We start from the raw sequence: 19,601 nt of genomic DNA, 5'->3' as shown, positions 1-19,601 counted from the left end.
CACCCTACACAAGCCCTCTAGCACATTCTCAACCTATAAACATCTCTGAACTCGCCTACCATCATTAATGGGGAGGCATTATCAACCTTTTATGTGATCTTTTAAACACTAAAGTAACTTCAAAATACAGGCAAGCTGGGTGTTGTGGCACACACCTTAGTTCTAGCTAATACACATGGTAGATGCATGCAGTTCCCAGTGAGTTTTGAGACCAACTGAGGTTACAGTGAGACCCTGTCTGAAGGCAAAAGCAGGGAGGTTCGCCACAAATTTCAGGCCAGCCAGGATGATGTAATGAGAGCGGGTCTCAAGAAAACTACAGTCAAAACCCTTAACCATTTCAGCAAGTTCAAATTGTGTAACTAAATCATGGTGAGAAACTCAAATCCTAAGAACTGTTTGCAAAATACATTTATTTCTTTATAAAAACAGACCTTAAAAAAAGATCTTAATAGTCAGTGCATATTTACATTTTAAAACATTACCTAATTTAGTGAGAAAGAATTCAGTGTAAACTAGAAATAGCTTATAAAGCCAAATTTATACAGAATACCAAAAATAATAAATAGACTTACTAAAGTAAGTAGGAAACACAATTATAAATAGTCACTGTATTTTAAGCAGGAATCCATAGAAATCTTATGACTTAAGAGACTTACACAAAGTAGAAAAATTTACAAATAACCCCAAACTTGCAGGATTCTCTTGTGGAAGCCTGGTTACTTGGAACATGTCTGGATTAGTCTAGGTTAGTATGGTTCAGCTGTTTGTCCTCTGCTTTGAGCTGTTCCTCTTCATCTGTATTGGCAGAAGGAACATCATGTGGACCATCTGCAGCGTCTGTGTTTAATCCACCTGCCTCTTCTTGCTCCTCACCAGTACTGCTCTCTTCAACTGGCTGTGCCCAGGATGTACTCATTAACTCATCTGAGAGGAATCATATCAATATTACTCGGTATAAGCAACTGATCCAATCTTGATCAACACAAATCTCTCCAAAAGCTTACTCAGTAGAAACAAATCTATAATCACCTAATTATGACTACTAAAGTCTAAATAAAAACCAGTTTTTCACACATGCATAAAGCACACTTAAAATGCCAAGGGTCCCAGGAAAGTGGGTGTAGTTCAGTTGTAGAATCAATACAGATTAGCAAGCATGAGGCCCTGGATTCAATCCTGGCACTCATACATACAAAAGTTAAGGGTCCTAAATGATACTATATTCAATTCTTCAATCTTACTCTAATACAACTTCTCATTCAAAATAAAACTAGAAAGAGACTCAAAGAAATCAGACGCAGAGCAGGCAAGATGACTCTGTGGTTAAGGTACTTCCTGTCAAGTCTGAATGATCCAATAGCGGGAGGACAGAACAGCCTCCCAAGTTGTCCCGACTTGTATGCTGTGGCACATGCAGGAGTAGGCACATATGCACACACAAGCACAATGTCAAGACAAGTGCAATTAAATTTTATGTCAAAGTGATCTATGATAAAGAAAATTTAAGCAAGGATGATGGCACATGCCTATTCAGCACGTAGAACCAAGTCTGGGGGAATAAAAAAGAAACCTTAAGATACTTTTTTGTATTTGGTCAAAATGTAAGTTATAGAGTATAAAAAGAAAATGAGCCTTAAATCCTTATTGTCAAGTGTACTTTGAGATGGCAAGAAGCAACTGCTCTGCATCATTACATCTTTGTGTGATGATTTTTAATATTTGTTATTTTTCCTTATGTGTAGCTATGTGCACAGAGTGCAGGAGCCCCTTGAGGTCAGAGTCATCAAATCTCCTGGAACCAGTTACTAACAGTCATGAGCCACCTGATGTGGGTGCTAGGATCCCAATTCTGGTACTCTGGAACTGCAGCAAGTATTCTTAACCAGCCGGGCGGTGATGGCGCATGCCTTTAATCCCAGCACTTGGGAGGCAGAGCCAGGTGGATCTCTGTGAGTTCAAGGCCAGCCTGGGCTACCAAGTGAGCTCCAGGAAAGGCGCAAAGCTACGCAGAGAAACCCTGTCTCGAAAAACCAGAAGAAAAAAAAAAAGTATTCTTAACCAATGAGTCATCTCCATCCCTTCATGATTTCTCACATTATACTAATAAAAAAGGTTTATTTGTGAAGATAAAAATGAGATATCTTAACTGAAAATCAAGACCGGGCTACAACATTCACTTGAGAATTGTTATATTGGATGAAACATTTTACAATGGTATTTACTTACTACAATTCTTTTTTTTAGGTTTTCATTTTTATTTATATGTACATGCACACAAGTGTGTAGGTGCCCAACGAGGCCAGAAAAGGGCAATGGATCCCTTAGAACTGCAGTTATAAGCTACTGTGAACCACATGATGTAGATTCGGTCCTCTGCAGGAGCAGCAAGAGCTTATTTTAACTGCTGACCCATCTATCCAACCTCATTTGCTATAATTATTTTTTCCATTTCAAAAGGAAACTGGATTACAAACAGACGTATTCCCAACTTTTGTTCTGAGACAAGGTCTTTCCTTTGTAGCTCAGGCTAGCCTAGAACTATGTAGTCCAGGATACCCTTGCTTAATCTCCCTGCTTTAGTCTAGTAAGTACCAGCATATGCCACTAAACCTGGCTCATAAACTTTACCTTAAAATTAATTCTCAGTAATTTCATATAATGTATAATTCTTATAAAACAAAGTTTTGAGGAGAACTAGAGAGAACACCCAAGTGGCAGCTCACAACCATCTGTAATCCTAGTCCCAGGAGATCTGACACCTCTGACCTTCATGGGCACCAGACACACATGTGGTGCACAGACACATCTGCAGGCAAGACACTCATACACATAAAACAGTAAGGTAATGATTTTTTAAATTCAGTTTTGTGGCTGGAGAGATGGCTAAGCAGTAAAGAATACTTGCTGCTCTTGCAGAAGACCAGAGTTCTAATCCCACCCCCACATGGTAGCTTAACAACCATCCATCAATTTAGTTCCAGGGGATCCAATGCCCTCTTCCGACCTCTGAAGAGAAAAGGAACAAAAATTGTGCAGACTGCTGGCAATGGTGGTGTATGCCTTTAATCCCAGCATTTGAGAGACAGAGGCATGTTTAGTCTACAGAGCAAGTTCCAGGACAGCCAGGACTACACAAAGAAACCCTGTCTCAAAAGACCAAAATGAAAAAATAAAATAAATTAAAAATAAAAATGGGAAGCTTAAGGTAATTTTTTAAGTGAGAAAGAGGTGTTACAGATAAATAAACTATAAAAAGCACAACTTACAAGAGTGGAACAACGTAATAAAAACACTTTAGTACCTGCACACACCTGTAATCTCATCACTTTAGGAGGCTGAGGCAGATCATTAAGTGGGTAAGTGGGAAGTGACTTGTGTAACTTAGTAAGACTTAAATTCAAAATTAAATTGAAGGGCTAAAGATTCAGTTCCCTGAAAGAGTGCTTACCTAGCTTGTAAAAGCCCCTGTTTCAATCTCCAATGTCTGCCAACTCCTAAAAAGGCATTTTAGTACCCTATTTACATCACAGAAAATTACTGCTAATCCTCAGTTAGTACAGAAGACATTGTATTTATTATAAAATATTACAAGCTTGGAGCAGTGGTGCAAGCCTATAATCTGAGCTAAGAAAGGATAAAGGCAAGTTCAAGGCCTGGCTAGGTTACCAGAATTAGTTTAAGCCTAGCCTGGGCAACCTATCGAGATCCTGTCTCAAAAAAATAAAAAGGGTGTGTGTGTGTGTGTGTGTGTGTGTGTGTGTGTGTGTGTGTGTGTGTGTGTGTGTGTGTGTGTGTGTGTGTGTGTGTGTGTGTGTGTGTGTGTGTGTGCTGAGGATGTAGCTCAGTGGTACAATGCCTGCCTAGCATGTGCAAAGTACTGCGCTCAATCCCCAAAAATTAAAATGTACTGATTCCACAATAATAATTTTCCTAAGTACAATTCTAAAAATATGTGTAAAGTGCTTTAAGATAAGAAGTCAGAGAAGAGTATATTGTTGAAGAATTTGGCACTCTAAGAGAGTTATCCAGAAAACCATCTTAGACTTATACATTCTTTACAGATTCCAAATAGCAAACACACATACACTGACACACACTCTAAAATATACATAAACTTAACATCACTTTTCTATTCCTACAGGTATTTTATTTCAAAAGATAGTAAAGAAGTTAAAATTTCCTACATGCCCTTGATATTATATGGTAGCTCATAAAAACCAGCATAAAATTTACCATTTTCTAGGGACTGGCTATTACTCAGTAGCTTTGCCTGCCTTCTTTCCAAGGCCAGCTGTTTATTTCTCTCAATTCTCTGTTGCTGCTCTTCTGTTAGGCTTCTACTTGATTCAGAAGCCAACTTCTTGCTGTCAGATGAGCTTGTCAAGAAGGGATCAAATCCAGCAGCAGTTACATCAAGGGGATTAGTTTCTTCAACTTCATCTGCGGCAGAAAATAAAAAGTTAATACAGCTTTAGTATTATAAGAGTTAGAGAAACAACTTATACAGCATTCAACCGAAGCTTTAAAGTGGTAAGTGGCTTGACCTGAAGAAAAAATTTGTAAGGTATGAGAATGTGGCCAGTACCGGCTGATTCAAAAATTTTTATTTATAAAACATTTTTATGTCGAGCTGCAAGTTACATCAAGTGGACATGTTAAATATGTAAAAGGAGTCTGGGGAGGTAGCTCGGTTGGGATAACATGCAAAAAGCCCTGGGTTTGATCTCCAATACTACATAAACTTGGTGATAAACCACTGTAATCCCCATACTTGGGAGATAGAGGCTGGGGTCACCATCGATAGTAGTGACCTCAAGGTCAGCTTGAGAAACAGGTGACCCTGTCTCAAAATAAAAATGCATAAAGGAAGTCAAATGTCAAGGTAGTATAGACCTGTAATTCCAGCACAACAGATAGAGGTGGAAGTAGGCAGGGGAATGAGAAGTTCAAGGTTCTGCTACTTAGCAAGTTTAAAGCTACCCTGGGCTACTTGACACCTTTCTTTTTCTTGAGACAGGGTTTCTCTGTATAGGCCTGGCTGTACTGGAATTTGCTCTGTAGACCAGGTTGGCCTCAAACTCAGAGATCCACTTGCCTCTGCATCCCTAGTGCTGGGATGCACCACCACCACCTGGCTTGAGAAACCTCTTTAAAAAAAGGAAAGAAAGGGACTAGAGAGATGACTCAGCGGTTAAAAGCACTGGCTGATCTTCCAGAAGTCCTGAGTTCAATTCCTAGCAACCACATGGTGGCTCACAACCATCTGTAATGAGATCTGGTGCCCTCTTCTGGGCTGTGTCTTTAAAAAAAAAAAAAAAAAAAAAAAAAAGGAAAGAAAGATAAAACAACAGGACAATCATTAATGAAAGGGAGGGATATAATTTTAATAGTGTAGTCAGGAACACATTTTGAAGAGGGTAAGAAAATTAATTATATTGATCCAGGGGAAATTCCAGCTTTTACTTTAAACTTTTGGGGTTTTTTTGTTTTGGTTCTCCCCCCCACCCCCACCCCCGCCCCCGACAGGGTTTCTCTGTGTAGTTGTGGTGCCTGTCCTGGATCTCGCTCTGTAGACCAGGCTGGCCTCCAACTCAGAGAGATCCACCTGTCTCTGCCTCCCAGTGCCGGGATTAAAAGTGTGCACCACCACTGCCCGGCCCAGATTTTACTTTTAATGAAATAAGACGCTGCTTCAATTAAGGCAGAGAACTGACTTGACTGACAATAAATCTATTAGAAATATAAAAATTTTAGCCAGGCAGTAGTGGCACACGCCTTTAATCCCAGCACTCAGGAGGCAGAGGCATGCAGATCTCTGTGAGTTCAAGGCCAGCAGGATCTACAGAGCAAGTTCCAAGGAAGCCAGGAATACACAGTGAAACCCTGTCTCAAAAAACAAAAAAACAAAAACAAAAACAAAAAACAACCAAATACCTGATTCCTTTGGAGAAAAACAACCAAGTGAAGAAAGGACAGAGAGGCCCAGTGAGGTGGCTTAGCAAGAAAAGGTGCATGACACTCACATACAAAGTTGATAAATTTTAAAAATATAATTACAGAAAAAGGATAAAGGAAAAAAATATCAGTTAACATTAACAAAATTTCCAGCATTTATGAATGGGCTTCAAAAATTGAAGGTCTAGGGCTGGGAGTGGATCAATGGGTACTAAAGCTTCCTGTGCAAGCATTAGTTCAGATCCCCAGCACTGTACCACAGGGGTGGGAGGAAAATGGTGAGACCCTTTCTCAAAAAAATAAAATAAATAATGTGGAGAGGCCAAGGAGATGGCTCAGTGGTTAAGGACATTTATTCTTCTTATAGAGGTTCAGTTCCTAGCACCCACACAGTGACTCACAACTCTTTGTTAACTCAGCTTCTGAGTTCCAAGGGTACCAGGTATTCACACATTCACATTATGCACATACATACATGTAAAGGCAAAACACTCACATATAAAACAAGTCCAAAATATTAATGTAGAGAATACAGAAGAACCCTAACATAGACCCCTCTGGCATGTACACACACACATACACACATAATTTTTTAAAATTTATTTTTATGTTATAGGTATTTTGCCTTCATGGTCTGTATACAATGTGTGTGCCTGGTGCCCAAAGGGGCTAGAAGAGGGTGTTTGATCTCCTAACGCTGAAACTGGAGTTACAGGTGATCAGCCACATGGGTATCAAACCCAGGTCCTCTCAAAGAAAAGCCAGTAAGTGCTTCTTAACCACTGAATCATCTCTCCAGGACCCTACCTCAATTCCTTTTTTTTTTTTTTTCTGAAAGAGGGACTAGAAGTTTGGTGGGTGACTCACACATAAATTCTATCAATTGGGAGGCTGCAGATAGAGAATTACCACAAGTTTGAGGCCAGTCTAGGCTACATAATGAGTTCCAGGTCAGCCCAGGCTACAGAATGAAGCTATCTCTATCTCAAGAAAAAGAAATGAACAAAGAGGGGCTGGGAAAGAGCAGCTCAATAGCAGTGCACTTGTTTGCCATGTGCAAAGTCCTGGTTTAATACTCAGTCCTAAGGAAGGAGGAGAGGGAGGAATAGAAGACTCATTAAGCACAGTTCATATGATTCTAATTTCTATCTGGATGTGTGCATCTTAGTGTGTAAAACCAAAATTTGAAATGTTAATCTAGTCCTATTTTCAAATAATTATAGTAAGTATTAGCCCAGAACTTTCTGCATTACATTATTTCTAATGTACAGGTGAGTGTGTATGTATGTGCACATGCATACCATGCTATGGAGGTTACAGGACAACTCATAGGAGCTGGTTCTCTCCTTCCACCATGTGGATCCCAGGGATTGAACTATGGTTTTCAGGATTAATAGCAAGTACCTTTACCTGCTGAACCAACTCACCAGTACCAACCCCAACACCAGACTTTTAGGAGAATTATTCAATCACACTATGCTTGCTTTCAAGTTGTACAGTAATATATTTTTGATAAAAGCAAAAAAATGTTCCTGCACTTGGGAGGCAGAGGTAGGCTGATCTCTGTGAGTTCAAGGCCAGCCTGGTCTACAGAGCAAGTTCTAGGACAGGCTCCAAAACTACACAGAGAAACCCTGTCTCAAAAACAAAAACAAAGCCGGGCGGTGGTGGCACACGCCTTTAATCCCAGCACTTGGGAGGCAGAGCCAGGTGGATCTCTGTGAGTTCGAGGCCAGCCTGGGCTACCAAGTGAGTTCCAGGAAAGGCACAAAGCTACACAAAGAAACCCTGTCTCGAAAAACCAAAAAAAAAAAAAAAAAAAAAAAAAAAACAAAAACAAAAAAAACCCTCTTCTATGAAGCTACTTCCCCAGTTAACATAACTATTGTCCTTTGCACCTCACATGTCTAATTATAAGACCCATGAAACTACTGACAATATTTGTCTAACTCAATCTGTATATATAAACTTAATTTTATTCATCTTTTATCCTTGAACCTTCAGCACAATAGTAGACAGCTCAAAAAAGTGCTGCTAAATAAATCAACTAACTAACCCAGGAGCATACAGGCTGTGGTATTCAGTGCACAGTAACTCTTTGGCATACGCCATTTTATGCCATTAATAAGTACCATCATTCCAAAAAATATAAAATCCCAGACTATTTAAACCAGTGGTTCTCATCCTGTCCATCACAACCCCTTTGGCAGTTGAAAGACCCTTTTATAGGGGTCACATATTAAATATCCTGCATATTAGATATTTACATTAAGATTCATAACAACAGCAAAATTACAGTTACAATTGAAATAGAAATGAAAATAATTTTATGGTTGGGGGTCACCCCAACATGAGAACTATATTAAAGGGTCAGCATTAGGAAGGTTGAGAACCACTGATTTAAAGCATAAGAGAATTCTATATGGAGTCTATTATTACTCACCAAATACATTACTAGTTAAAAAAAAAAATGACGGGCTGGAGAGACAGCTCAGTGATTAAGAACACTTGCTGCTCTTTCGGATGACCGGACTTTGGTTCCCAGGACCTGTGTTAGGAAGCTGTACAAATCTTTTAAGCAAAGAGTAGGTACTTAAAGGAAGCCTTTTGAGAGAGCATGCATGCAAACCCCAGCAGATTCCTATAGGCTTTGATAAATATATGCTTTGATACTGAAGAAAGAAAAGAAATAAAATACATAGCTCCTCTCCATCAAGCAGAGGAGCATCAAAAGCTCATACATACACATATCCACATACAGATGACACATTTTTTAAAGTATTTATGTATGGAGCCATCGCACAGAAAATCTGATAACTATACAGACTCTGTCGGCAGGAACCAACTGTTTTGATGTATGTGACCGTCTATGGTTGCACTGTACAATTAACAAATGCAATCAATACCAGGAACAGTCACAAAGGTCTTCATAAAGTCCTACAGCCATGGTTCTGTTTGGTTTTTTTCTTTTGAAACAAGATCTTGCATACTCCAAGTTAGCCTCAAATTCACTACGTAGTCAAGGCTGGCCTTGAACTTCTGCATCTCCTACTTCCACCTGCCATATGTGGGGATTACAAACATATGTTACCACACATAGCTCAAGAGTCAACATGCTGAATGAAATGGAAATCTCCATCAACAAATTATTGTTTCTAGCCGGGTGGTGGTGGCGCACGCCTTTAACCCCAGCACTCAGGAGGCAGAGCCAGGCGGATCTCTGTGAGTTCAAGGCCAGCCTGGGCTACCAAGTGAGTTCCAGGAAAAGGCGCAAAGCTACACAGAGAAACCCTGTCTCGAAAAACCAAAAATAAATAAATAAATAAATTATTGTTTCTAATTTCCCACAGACAGTTTTTCTGATGGTTTACATACACTCTAGTTTGATGTGTTCTAGCAAGAACTGTAAAAGATCCAAGAAGTCAGCAGGCTTTATTCAATCCCTGGAACCTACATGATGGAAAAACCAACTCAACTCCACAAGTTGACCTGATCTCTACACACTCACCATGACACATGAGCACAAATATAACATAAATAAATGCTAAAAATGTCCCTATTTTATAAATATTTTCTATAACTGTCTAATGATAGTACAATTGTATCTTTTTTTATTGTTTATATAGACAGGGTCTCAGTATGTAGCCATGGCTGTCCTTGGAGCTCCTTATATAGACCAAGCCTCGAACTCAGAAAGCTCTGCCTGCCTCTGCTTCTTGGGTGCTGGAATTAAAGGCATGTGCACCACCCTGCCAGGCTATAATCATATCTTTAGGAAATAAATTTCAAGAGGGAAGGAATCAGGGGAAGGTAACATGGACTTGAACAAAGTACAATGACATACACATGAAAATCTCAAGGTGAAGCACATTCTTTTGATGGGGAAGAGGTGAGACAGGGTCTCTCTATGTAGTTTTTGCAGACCTGGAACTATGCAGACTAAGCTGGCATTCGATTCACAAAGATCCACCTGCCTCTGCACACACGGTGGTAGCACACCCCTTTAATCCCAGCACTCAGGAGGCAGAGGCAGGCGGATCTCTGAGTTTGAGGCCAGCCTGGGCTATAGAGTAAGTTCCGGAAAAGGTGCAAAGCTACAGAGAAACCCTGTCTCAAAAAACAAAAAACAAAACAAAACAAAACAAAAAAAGGCATGTTGCCACCATACCTGATTAAAACTCATTCTTTTCTATGCTAACTAAAACCAGTAAAAAAGAAACAAGTATCAAATGTAACTATTACTGGGCTAAGGAGCTGTCTCAGTGGGGAAGGCACTTGCTGTTAAGCCCGACAACCGAGTGCAATCCCTGGAATCGACACAGTAGAAGGCTGTCCTCTGTAGTAAGTACCCACATGAATAAATAGGTGCTCATTACACTCACACATTTACCAAATTCTAAACTTAATTCATGGTATAGCTGTTAACTATACTGTAATTATGTAATTACATAATGGGTTAAGACCTCACTTGTATATATAATATTGCCTATCCCAGCTAGGCCCATTTCTAAAAGCTAAGTTGTGATAAAGTAAATGAACTTGTAATTACCATTATTGTTAACAAAATCTTCATGTACAATAGGAAGATCAAGTCGAATTCGTTTTAAACAGGTCTGAAAAAAAGACATTTTTTTCCATTTTTATTAATAAGTTAGGGAGGAAACAATCACTTATTCATATCTGAAAGAGTTGTTCTTCAAATAATGAGTATTAATTTTCCTGTCTAACAAGACAGATTTCAAAAGGAAGACCCCCCTAATAGCAATTCAGCCTCAACTAAACCCATCCTTGTACTACTCAGCATTGTGAATGACATTCATGGTAATCACACTTACCTGAACCTCCTTTTTATTTCCTAGGTTTTCAACTCTGTCAATAAAATCTTCAAATTGCAGCTTGGGGAATAGCCTATGTGCCCAGTGCTCCATGTGTCTGATTAGCGTTTTCAAGTCTTCAGCCTGACACATAAAAATAAAAATGCTGAACAGAAGACTCAATCTCACAGCTGACCCTGTCAGCAGATTTTAGCATTTAAAGGCAATGCCAAAGTCACTGCTGTCATATTTATAAGGCTAAGAAACTTTTAGAAAGAAATAGAAAGTTCTAAAGGCTTGGAAGACCACAATCTCAGAAAGCATTGAGTAAGAGCACTGAATACAGATTTTGTTTTTAGAAATTAGAAGGAAATATAGTAGTACAGGGCTGGGAAGACAGTTCAGTTGGCTAAGTGCCTGGAGAATAAGCCTGAGAACCAGTGTTCAATCCCTAGCACCACAAAAAAAAAAAAACATTCCAAGTATAGTGGCTATACTGGCTACTTATGTCAACTTGACACAAGCTAGAGTCACTGGAGAGGAGGGAGCCTTAGTAGAGAAAATGCCTCAGTAAGATCAGATTCTAGGCAGACCAGTAGGGTATTTTCTTTTCTTTTTAAAGATTTATTTATTTATTTATTTATTTATTTATTTATTTATTTATTTATTTATTTATTTATTTATTTATTTATTATGTATACAATGTTCTGCCTGTAGGCTAGAAGAAGGCGCCAGATCTCATTTCGGATGGTTGTGAGCCACCATATGGTTGCTGGGAATTGAACTCAGGACCTCTGGAAGAATAGCCAGTGCTCTTAACCTCTGAGCCATCTCTCCAGCCCAGTAGGGTAGTTTCTTAACTAGTGACTGAGAGCACCCAGCCCATAGTGAATGGTACCATTCTTGGGCAGGTGGTCTTGGGTTCTGTAAGACAGCAGGCTGAGCAGAGAGTAAAGTCAGTAAGCAGCACTCCTCCATGGCCTCTGCTTCAGCTCCTGTCTCCAGGGTCCTGCCCCATTTGAGTTCCTGTCCTGACTTCCTTCAATGACAAACAGTATGGAAGTGTAAGTCAAATAAACCCTTTCCTCCCCAACTTGCTTTTAGTCGTGGTGTTTCTTCACAGCAATAGAAACCCTAAGACAGTGGCAGACCCTTGCAACCCTAGTGCTGAAGAAACAAAGACAGGCTGATGAGGCTCGCTGGACAGAGCCTGAGGAAGCACATCTGAAGTTGAACTCTGGCAACAACATACACATGCACACCCACACACACTGAGGGGAAACAACAATACAAAACTAGAACAAAGTTGCCAGGCATGGTGGCACACACCTTTGATGCCAGCACTGGGGAGGCGGGTAGATCTCTTGAGTTTGAGGCCAGCTTGGTCTATATATCAAGTGTCACGGCAGCCAGGACTACACAGAGAAACCCTGTCTGCCTGCCTGCCTGTCTCTCTCTCTCTGATTTTTGTTTTTCAAGACAGGGTTTCTCTGAATAACAGCCCTCGATGCCCTGGCACTTACTGTATAGACCAGGCTGCCCTGGAATTCAGAGATCTGCCTGCCTCTGCCTCCTGAGTGCTGGGAGTAAAGGTGTGCGCCACCACACCCATTGAGAAACTCTGTCTTAGATAGATAGATAGATATAGATAGATAGATAGATAGATAGATAGATAATTATAGATAGATTAGGTAGATAGATAAATCTTTATCAATGATAAAATGTCTCAAAAAAAACTAACCACTAATCACTGGGGCTAAAGAGACGGCTCAGTGGTGAAGAACACTTGCTGCTGCAGAGGACCCAGATTCAGTTCCCAACACCTAAATGACAACTCAAAACCATCTGTACCCTCAGTTCCAGATCTTACACCCTCTTCTGACCTCTACTAGCATTGTACACACACACAGTACACAAACATATATGCAGGCAAAACCCTCACATAAATAAAAAAATAAATATTGTATTTTTTTTTTTTTTGTTTTTGAGGCAGGGTTTCTCTGTGTAGCCATGACTATCCTGGAATTCACGCTGTCCTGGAACTCAGAGATCTACCTGCCTCTGCCTCCCAAGTGCTGAGATTAAAGGTGTGTAGCACCATGCCTAGCTTGCTTTTTTTTAAAGATTTATTTATTTATTATACATACAGTATTCTATCTGCATGTATGCCTGCACACCAGAAGAGAGCACCAAATCTCATTAGGTGGTTGTGAGCCACCATGTGGTTGCTGGGAATTGAACTCTGGTCCTCTGGAAGAGCAGTCAGTGCTCTTAACCACTGAGCCATCTCTCCAGCCCCTCACTACAGCTATTTCTCTAGAGGTTATCAGACTAACAATAGTATCTGTGATATATGCAGGATAACAGACCCAGTCTCATTGTTATTTTTTAAAAACAAAGAAGCTCTAAAATAAGACAGGTGTGATGACACAGCCTTTAATCCCACCACTTGGGAGGCAAAGGCAGGCAGATCTCTGTGAGTTCAAGGCTGGTGTATTGGTCACTGTACTATTGCTGTGAAGAGACACCATGACCAAAGCCACTATTTATTAAAAAAAGCATTTAAGGGACTGGAGAGATGGCTCAGAGGTTAAGAGCATCTGCTGGTTGCTCTTCCAGAGGTCCTGAGTTCAATTCTCAGCAACCACATGGTGGCTCACAACCATCTGTAACAAGATCTGGCGCCCTCTTCTGGCATGCAGACAGAACACTGTGTACATAATAAATGAATCTTTTTAAAAGGCATTTAAGTGGGGTCTCATTTAGTTTCAAAGGCTTAGTCTATTATCATCATAGCGGGGGCATGGTGACATACAGGCAGGCACTAGAGAGCTACATCTTGATCCACAGGCATAGAGAGCAGAAGTGGGCCGGGCATAGGCTTCTGAAACCTCAAAGGCCAATCCCAGTGACAACAGGCTAAATCTCCCAATCCTCCAATCTTTTCAAACAGTGCCACTCCCCTATGACTACACCTTTAAATATATGAGGGGTGGCATTCTTATTCAAATCACCATAGCCAGCCAGGGTGACAGACAGGGATAGTGCTGTCTCAAAAAAATTAGTAAGTAAAAGTCTACTATAAAAACCAGGGCTGGAATGTACTCCAGTAGTACTATTTAGCACGTGTTCAAGCACCTGCCCTGGATCCAATGTCCAGTACTAAGAAAGAGGATTAAATGTTTCTTACCTCATGACCCTTCCCCTTGAATTTTGTGTTATCAAACACATGCCTTAAGGCTGGAAGCCCTCTCTCTGAAGTTAATCTGTGAAAAGAAATATATTTTGAATTTCAGGTTTTCTAGTCATGTCAAAACTAAGACCATGAAAAAAATATTTCTTCTTGAATTTGAAAAAGAAAAAAGAAAATGTTTTCAGGGGTTGAGATGGAGGTGTTTACAGAACTATCTGATTTCCAAATCATTCAACCAAAGCTTGTAACTGTAGAAGAAAAACACTGTGTGGATGGAAAACTGTAAGTGTATGAGAGTAAATGTCCATACCTAGTAGCATCTAGCTTGGGTAGATTCCTTTTAACTGTTCTCTTTGGTGGTACAGGAACAGGTGCTCCACTCCCTGATTCTAGTGAAACAGAACAAAATTTAGTGTTTAAAAATTTAAGCCCTGGGCCCTGAAGATAGATCAGTTGGTAAAGGCACTAGCCACCAAGCCTGACTACTTATGTTCAATCTCCCATACCCACACGGCAGAAGAGAAATGGCTCCTGCAAGTTGTCCTCTGACCTCCATACACAGTGGCACCCATGTGCCCACATACATTCAGATACACACTGCTATCATCTTGAATTAATCTGCTAAAGCAGGACTGTAAGAACAAGGTTAGCCTGAAATATACTGTGAAACCTTGTCTTAAAAACCAACAAACAAACCAGAAGGTGGTGGTACATGCCTTTAATCCTAGCACTAGGGAAGCAGAGGCAGGAAGATCTGAGTTTGAGGCCAGCCTGGTCTATAAAAAGAGTTCCAGGTTTCCCAGCCCTTATATGAGAGTCCAGTTTGTGTGCAAGTCCACAAGACAGCAGAGAGTCAAGGCTATATGGAGAAATCCTGTCTCAAAAAAAAATAAAAAAATAAAAAAAAAATTAAAAAAAAACCAAACCAAGAAAACAAACAAAAAACAAATTAAAGAGACACTTGTGAAATTCTCAATACAGACCTTCATCAGGTTCAGCTTCTGCAAGATCTCTCTCAGGAGAGGCTGGAGGTGGGAAGGGAGGAAAAATTTCATCTTCTACATGTTCATAATCTGGCATTTCAAATAAGCCATTCTCTTCTTGCTCTGACATCTTTTCCTCCAGAAGAAAAAAAACAAGTTATTTTTATCCATCCAAAACAGTCTTCCTAACTATCACATAATCTAGTTCCATCCACAGTGAAAGCCATGTTTCAATCACTTAAACCGCATTTCAAATTCATCGAAGATAACAAGTAGAGAAGATAGTAATAGTAAGTATGGAGAAAAACAATCAGAATCGAGCTGTAATGTAGACTCTACGACTAAATAACTACATGTTTCTTATTGTTGATATTCATGGGTGTTTGCCTGCCTGTATGTCTGTGTGCCAAATGTTTGCAGTATCTGTGGAGACCAGAAGATACCAGACCACTAGGAATTCAAGTTACAGTTTTGAGCTGCCAAGCAGATGGGAATCAAACCCAGGTCCTCTGTAAGAACAGCCAGTGCTCTTAACTGTTACTTAACCACTGAGACATCACTCCAGTCCCCAGGTTACAGATTTTTATTCTTCCAACCTAGACCATAATTTGGGACTGCAAATCCCTACTATCCATTTTGTAGTTCTCAAGTGTCTCAAGGGCATTTATTAACTCATCATACACAAAACTAAATAACTAAATGTCCTCAATTCTGTGAGATGACACCCACCAAGCTGTTCAAGTAAAAGAATTACAAGTCATCTTTGACACTTCCTTCCTGTACTCAATATATCCTGTCCAATTAATTTTTTAAATATTCCTTTAATATTTTTCCTTCAGCCAGGCAGTGGTGGCACATGCCTTTAATCCCAGCACTCATAAGGCAAAAGCAGGTGTACCTCTGAGTTCAAGGCCAGCCTGGTCTACAACGCTGGCGGTTTCATGTCAGCCAGGGCTACACAGAGAAACCCTGTCTCAAACAAACAAACAAACAAACAAAAACCTGAAATAGAGCTAGAGGAGATGGTGCACATGTTAATCGAGGCACTCAGGAGTCAGAGGCAGGCATATCTCTGAGTTGAGGCCAGTATGATCTACATAGCAAGTTCAGGACAGCAAGGGCTAGAGAGAAGTCCTGTCTCGAAGAACTAAGAAACAAGACAAAAACAAAAACTCACTTTACCAAACACCCAGGTTCTTTAAAGTGAAAATGGTTTTTTTGAAGGAATTTGAAAAGAGAGAGTATGATAGATATGGTATGAGGTAAAGTTGGCATGGAATAAATTTTATTCTTTTGTTTTTTGGTTTTTCAAGATGGTTTCTCTGTGTAGCCCTGACTGTTCTGGAACTGGATCTGTAGACCAGGCTGGCCTCTAACTCAGAGATCCACCTGCTTCTGCCTCCTAAATACTGGGATTAAAGGCCTGCCCCACAACCACTCAGCTAAATTTTTTTAAATTTATTTTCATGTGCATTCATGTTTTGCCTGCATGTATATGTCTGTGTGAAGGTGTTGGATCCCCTGAAATTGGAGTTACAAGCAGTTATGAGCTGCCATGTGGGTGATGGGAATTGTACCTGGGTCCTCTGGGAGAGTAACCAGTGCTCTTAACTGTTATGCTATCTCTCCAACCCCTTATTCTTTTTTTAAAGGGGTCTCTTGATCCAGGCCAGCCTTGAACTTGCTATGTAGCCAAGGCTGGCCTTGAGTTCCTGATTTTCTTTCTTTCAAGTGCTGGGATTACAGGTGCCACCATGCCTAGCAAGCTCATGCCTAGTAACTGGCTCTGTAGACCAGGCCAGCTTCAAACTCAGCCAAGATCCACCTGTTTCTGCCTCCTGAGTACTGGGAAAAAAGGTAAGCACCACCACCTCCCAGAAAAGATTTATTTTTACCTACGTGTTCGTCTGTATGTTTATGAGCAATATGCATGTGTAGGTATCCAAAGAAGCAAAAGGGTGATGGATCGGGGCTGGAGAGATGGCTCAGAGCTTAAGAGCACACTGGCTGCTCTTCCAGAGGTCCTGAGTTCAGTTCCCAACAACCACATGGTGGCTCACAACCATCTGCAATGAGATCTAGTGCCCTCTTCTGGCTTTGCAGGCATACATGCAGGCAGAACACTGTATAGATAATAAAGAATTTTTTTTTAAAAAAAGGTGATGGATCACCAGAATCTACAAGTTACAAGGTTTGAGTGGTGGGAACAGAACCCAGGTCCTTTCCAAGAGCACTAAATATTACGACCACCGAGCACCATTTTTGTTGTTTGAAATAAGGTCTTATATGGGCCAAGCTGGCTTCCAACTCATCTTCCTGCCTCTACTCCCCAAGTGCTAGCATTACGTGCATTTTGAAAGCTTTTCCCTGACCCCTAATTTCTTTCAAGTTTTAACCATTACCTCACCAGGAAAACCTATCTCAAATCAGGAGTGATCGCACAGCCTGTGATCCCAACACACAGAAGGTAGAGGCAAGAGGAATAGAGTTCAAGGCCACCCTCAGTTATACAGACTCAGAGACAGACCACTCAAATGTCCCTAAACTGAATAACACTGTGTGTGTGTTCGCACACGTGCAAGCCGAAGGACAACCTTCACAAGTTCTCTCCTTTCACCCTCTTGGAATCAGATTCAAATCATCAGATTTATACTGCAAGCACTTTTACCTGATACGCCACCTTGACGGCCCAGAATCCTCTTTTAAGAATCAACATCACCATGCAGAAGTTTCCCAGGAATCATTATTTCTCTATTAGGTTTCATTTATTTAATGTTAGTCTCCTATACTGAACTATAGCTCTCTTACAAGAAAAATCAGACAGGTCTGATTGTGTGTTCCACCACTATGTCCCCGATGTGGTACACAACAGGTACTCAATATATATCTACTCAAGAAAAGAATTAAAAAAGAATTCCAAGCCAGTAACAGTGATCTGCACTGTAATCCCAACACTTAGGAATCTAAAGCAGGAGCCCAGGAGGCCAGCCAGTCTGGGCAACAGAGTCCTTGTCTATGCACACACACAGCACACAACGCAGCTCAGTTGGTGGAGAGCTTGGCTAGCATTCACAGAGCCCTGGCTTCAAATTCCCAGGACCCCGCAAACTAGGTGTGAGTGTGAAGAGGTGCATGGGCTTGTGATACCAGCCCTCAGATCACTGTGCCAGCACCCACACTGAACAGCTCACCAATGCCTGTAACTACAGCTTCGGGCGATTTGACACCTGACCTCATGTGCACATATCCCTCGCCTCACACATTCTTAAAAATAAATCTTCAAAATAGTAAATTTCGCCCGGCGGTGGTGGCGCACGCCTTTAATCCCAGCACTCGGGAGGCAGAGGCAGGCGGTCTCTGTGAGTTCGAGGCCAGCCTGGGCTACAGAGTGAGTTCCAGGACAGCCAGGGCTACACAGTGCAACCCTGTCTCGAAAAACCTAATTTCCAGCCGAACACTCGCCACACCTGTGACTGACGTACAGGTTCCCGCCCCCCCGGCTGTCAAACAGAAGCTCCTCACCTTCAAGGACTCCAGCATCCCGACTCGCCCGGGGCCATCCCCAAAATGATCACATCTCCCTTCCCGCTTCTCGAGCCTTCCCATCCTCCGTCCCGTCCAGCGGCCGTGCGCGCGGGAAAGGCAGCACCGCGGGGGCAGGCCCGCCGCCCTCCCGCCCCGGGGCGCCTCCCGCCCGCTCCGTCTGGTCCTCCTCCGGCGACCCCAGTTCCCGCGCCCCGCGCTGAGCTTCCAGCACGGCCGCTCCGTCCAGAGTCGCCCTCGCCGACCCCGACCTCACCTCACACAAACCGCCACCACCGCCGAGCGCGCGAACAGCGCCTCTCGCGAGACTCAGGAACTTTTTTCCCCCCCACCCCTACGCGAGAAGAGTTGGGAAGTTTGGCGCCGACGGCTCGCGAAGCGGCATGGGCGGGGCCTAAGGACCCAGGCCCCGCCCACCCGCGCTCAGAAGCCGGCTTTCCCATCCCGAGCATCTTAATAAGATGAAGCTCGGAGTTCGTACTCTCTGGGCACCTCGTTCGCTTTCGAAATAGGTCTCCGTGGAAACGGAGTGGTGGAAGCCGGGGAGTGAGAGCGTTCGCCTGGAATCCCAGCACTCGGGATTCGGAGACAGGCGGATGTCTCTGAGTTCGAGGCCAACATTGTCTACAAAGCGACAACCAGGATTGTTACAGAGAGAAACTCTGCCTCAAAAAGCAAACAACAACAAAAAAGATAAAGATGCCAGAGAGATGGTTTAATCATTAAAAACGCATGTTGCTCAGGCAGAGGACTCAAGTTTGGTTTCCAGCACTGACATAGTGGGTCACAACCTTGTATACTACCAGGGCATCTGGGGCCCTCTTCCGGCCTCCGGAGCACCAAGCACCCTAGTGGTTCACATACAAAAAGAGAGAGAGAGAGAGAGAGAGAGAGAGGTGGGGGGTGGGGCAGGGCTGGAGAGATGGCTCTGCAGTTAAGAGTACTGGCTGTTCTTGCAGGTGTCCTGAGTTCAGTTCCCAGCACCCACATGTCAGCGCTCACAACTGTCTGTAACTCCAGTTTCAGGGAATCTGAAACCCTCACACAATGTCCATAAAATAAAATGAAATAGATTTTTTTTAAAAAAATGAGATGGTGAGAAAAACAACT

At 41.8% G+C, this 19,601-nt stretch overlaps 1 protein-coding gene and 1 non-coding gene across 6 annotated transcripts; both read right to left on the bottom strand.

Moving 5' to 3' along the window:
• Positions 1-396: 396 nt before the first annotated feature.
• On the bottom strand, positions 397-18,996 carry Tipin (TIMELESS interacting protein). Of its 5 annotated transcripts, none has more exons than XM_006971426.4 (8): positions 18,748-18,996; positions 14,949-15,078; positions 14,276-14,354; positions 13,963-14,038; positions 10,794-10,916; positions 10,508-10,571; positions 4,237-4,443; positions 397-927 (listed from the first exon to the last, which is right to left on the bottom strand). In XM_006971426.4, exons 2-8 carry the CDS (start codon positions 15,076-15,078, stop codon positions 740-742), a joined length of 867 nt encoding a protein of 288 aa, XP_006971488.1. In that variant the 5' UTR covers positions 18,748-18,996; the 3' UTR covers positions 397-739. The 5 variants fall into 5 exon arrangements, with proteins under 5 accessions (XP_006971488.1, XP_006971489.1, XP_006971486.3 ...); XM_006971427.4 differs by having other exon boundaries at positions 14,949-15,084; positions 18,748-18,814; XM_006971424.4 differs by lacking the exon at positions 18,748-18,996 and adding an exon at positions 18,471-18,713 and having other exon boundaries at positions 14,949-15,084.
• On the bottom strand, positions 8,742-8,877 carry LOC121831241 (small Cajal body-specific RNA 14). The gene has a single exon (XR_006074616.1).
• Positions 18,997-19,601: the final 605 nt, after the last annotated feature.

The sequence above is a fragment of the Peromyscus maniculatus genome, chromosome 7 (genome assembly GCF_049852395.1).
Source record: "Peromyscus maniculatus bairdii isolate BWxNUB_F1_BW_parent chromosome 7, HU_Pman_BW_mat_3.1, whole genome shotgun sequence".
NCBI lineage: Eukaryota > Metazoa > Chordata > Mammalia > Rodentia > Cricetidae > Peromyscus > Peromyscus maniculatus.
Note: the sequence above shows the minus strand (reverse complement) of the source record. Positions and strands in the feature narration are given on the sequence as shown.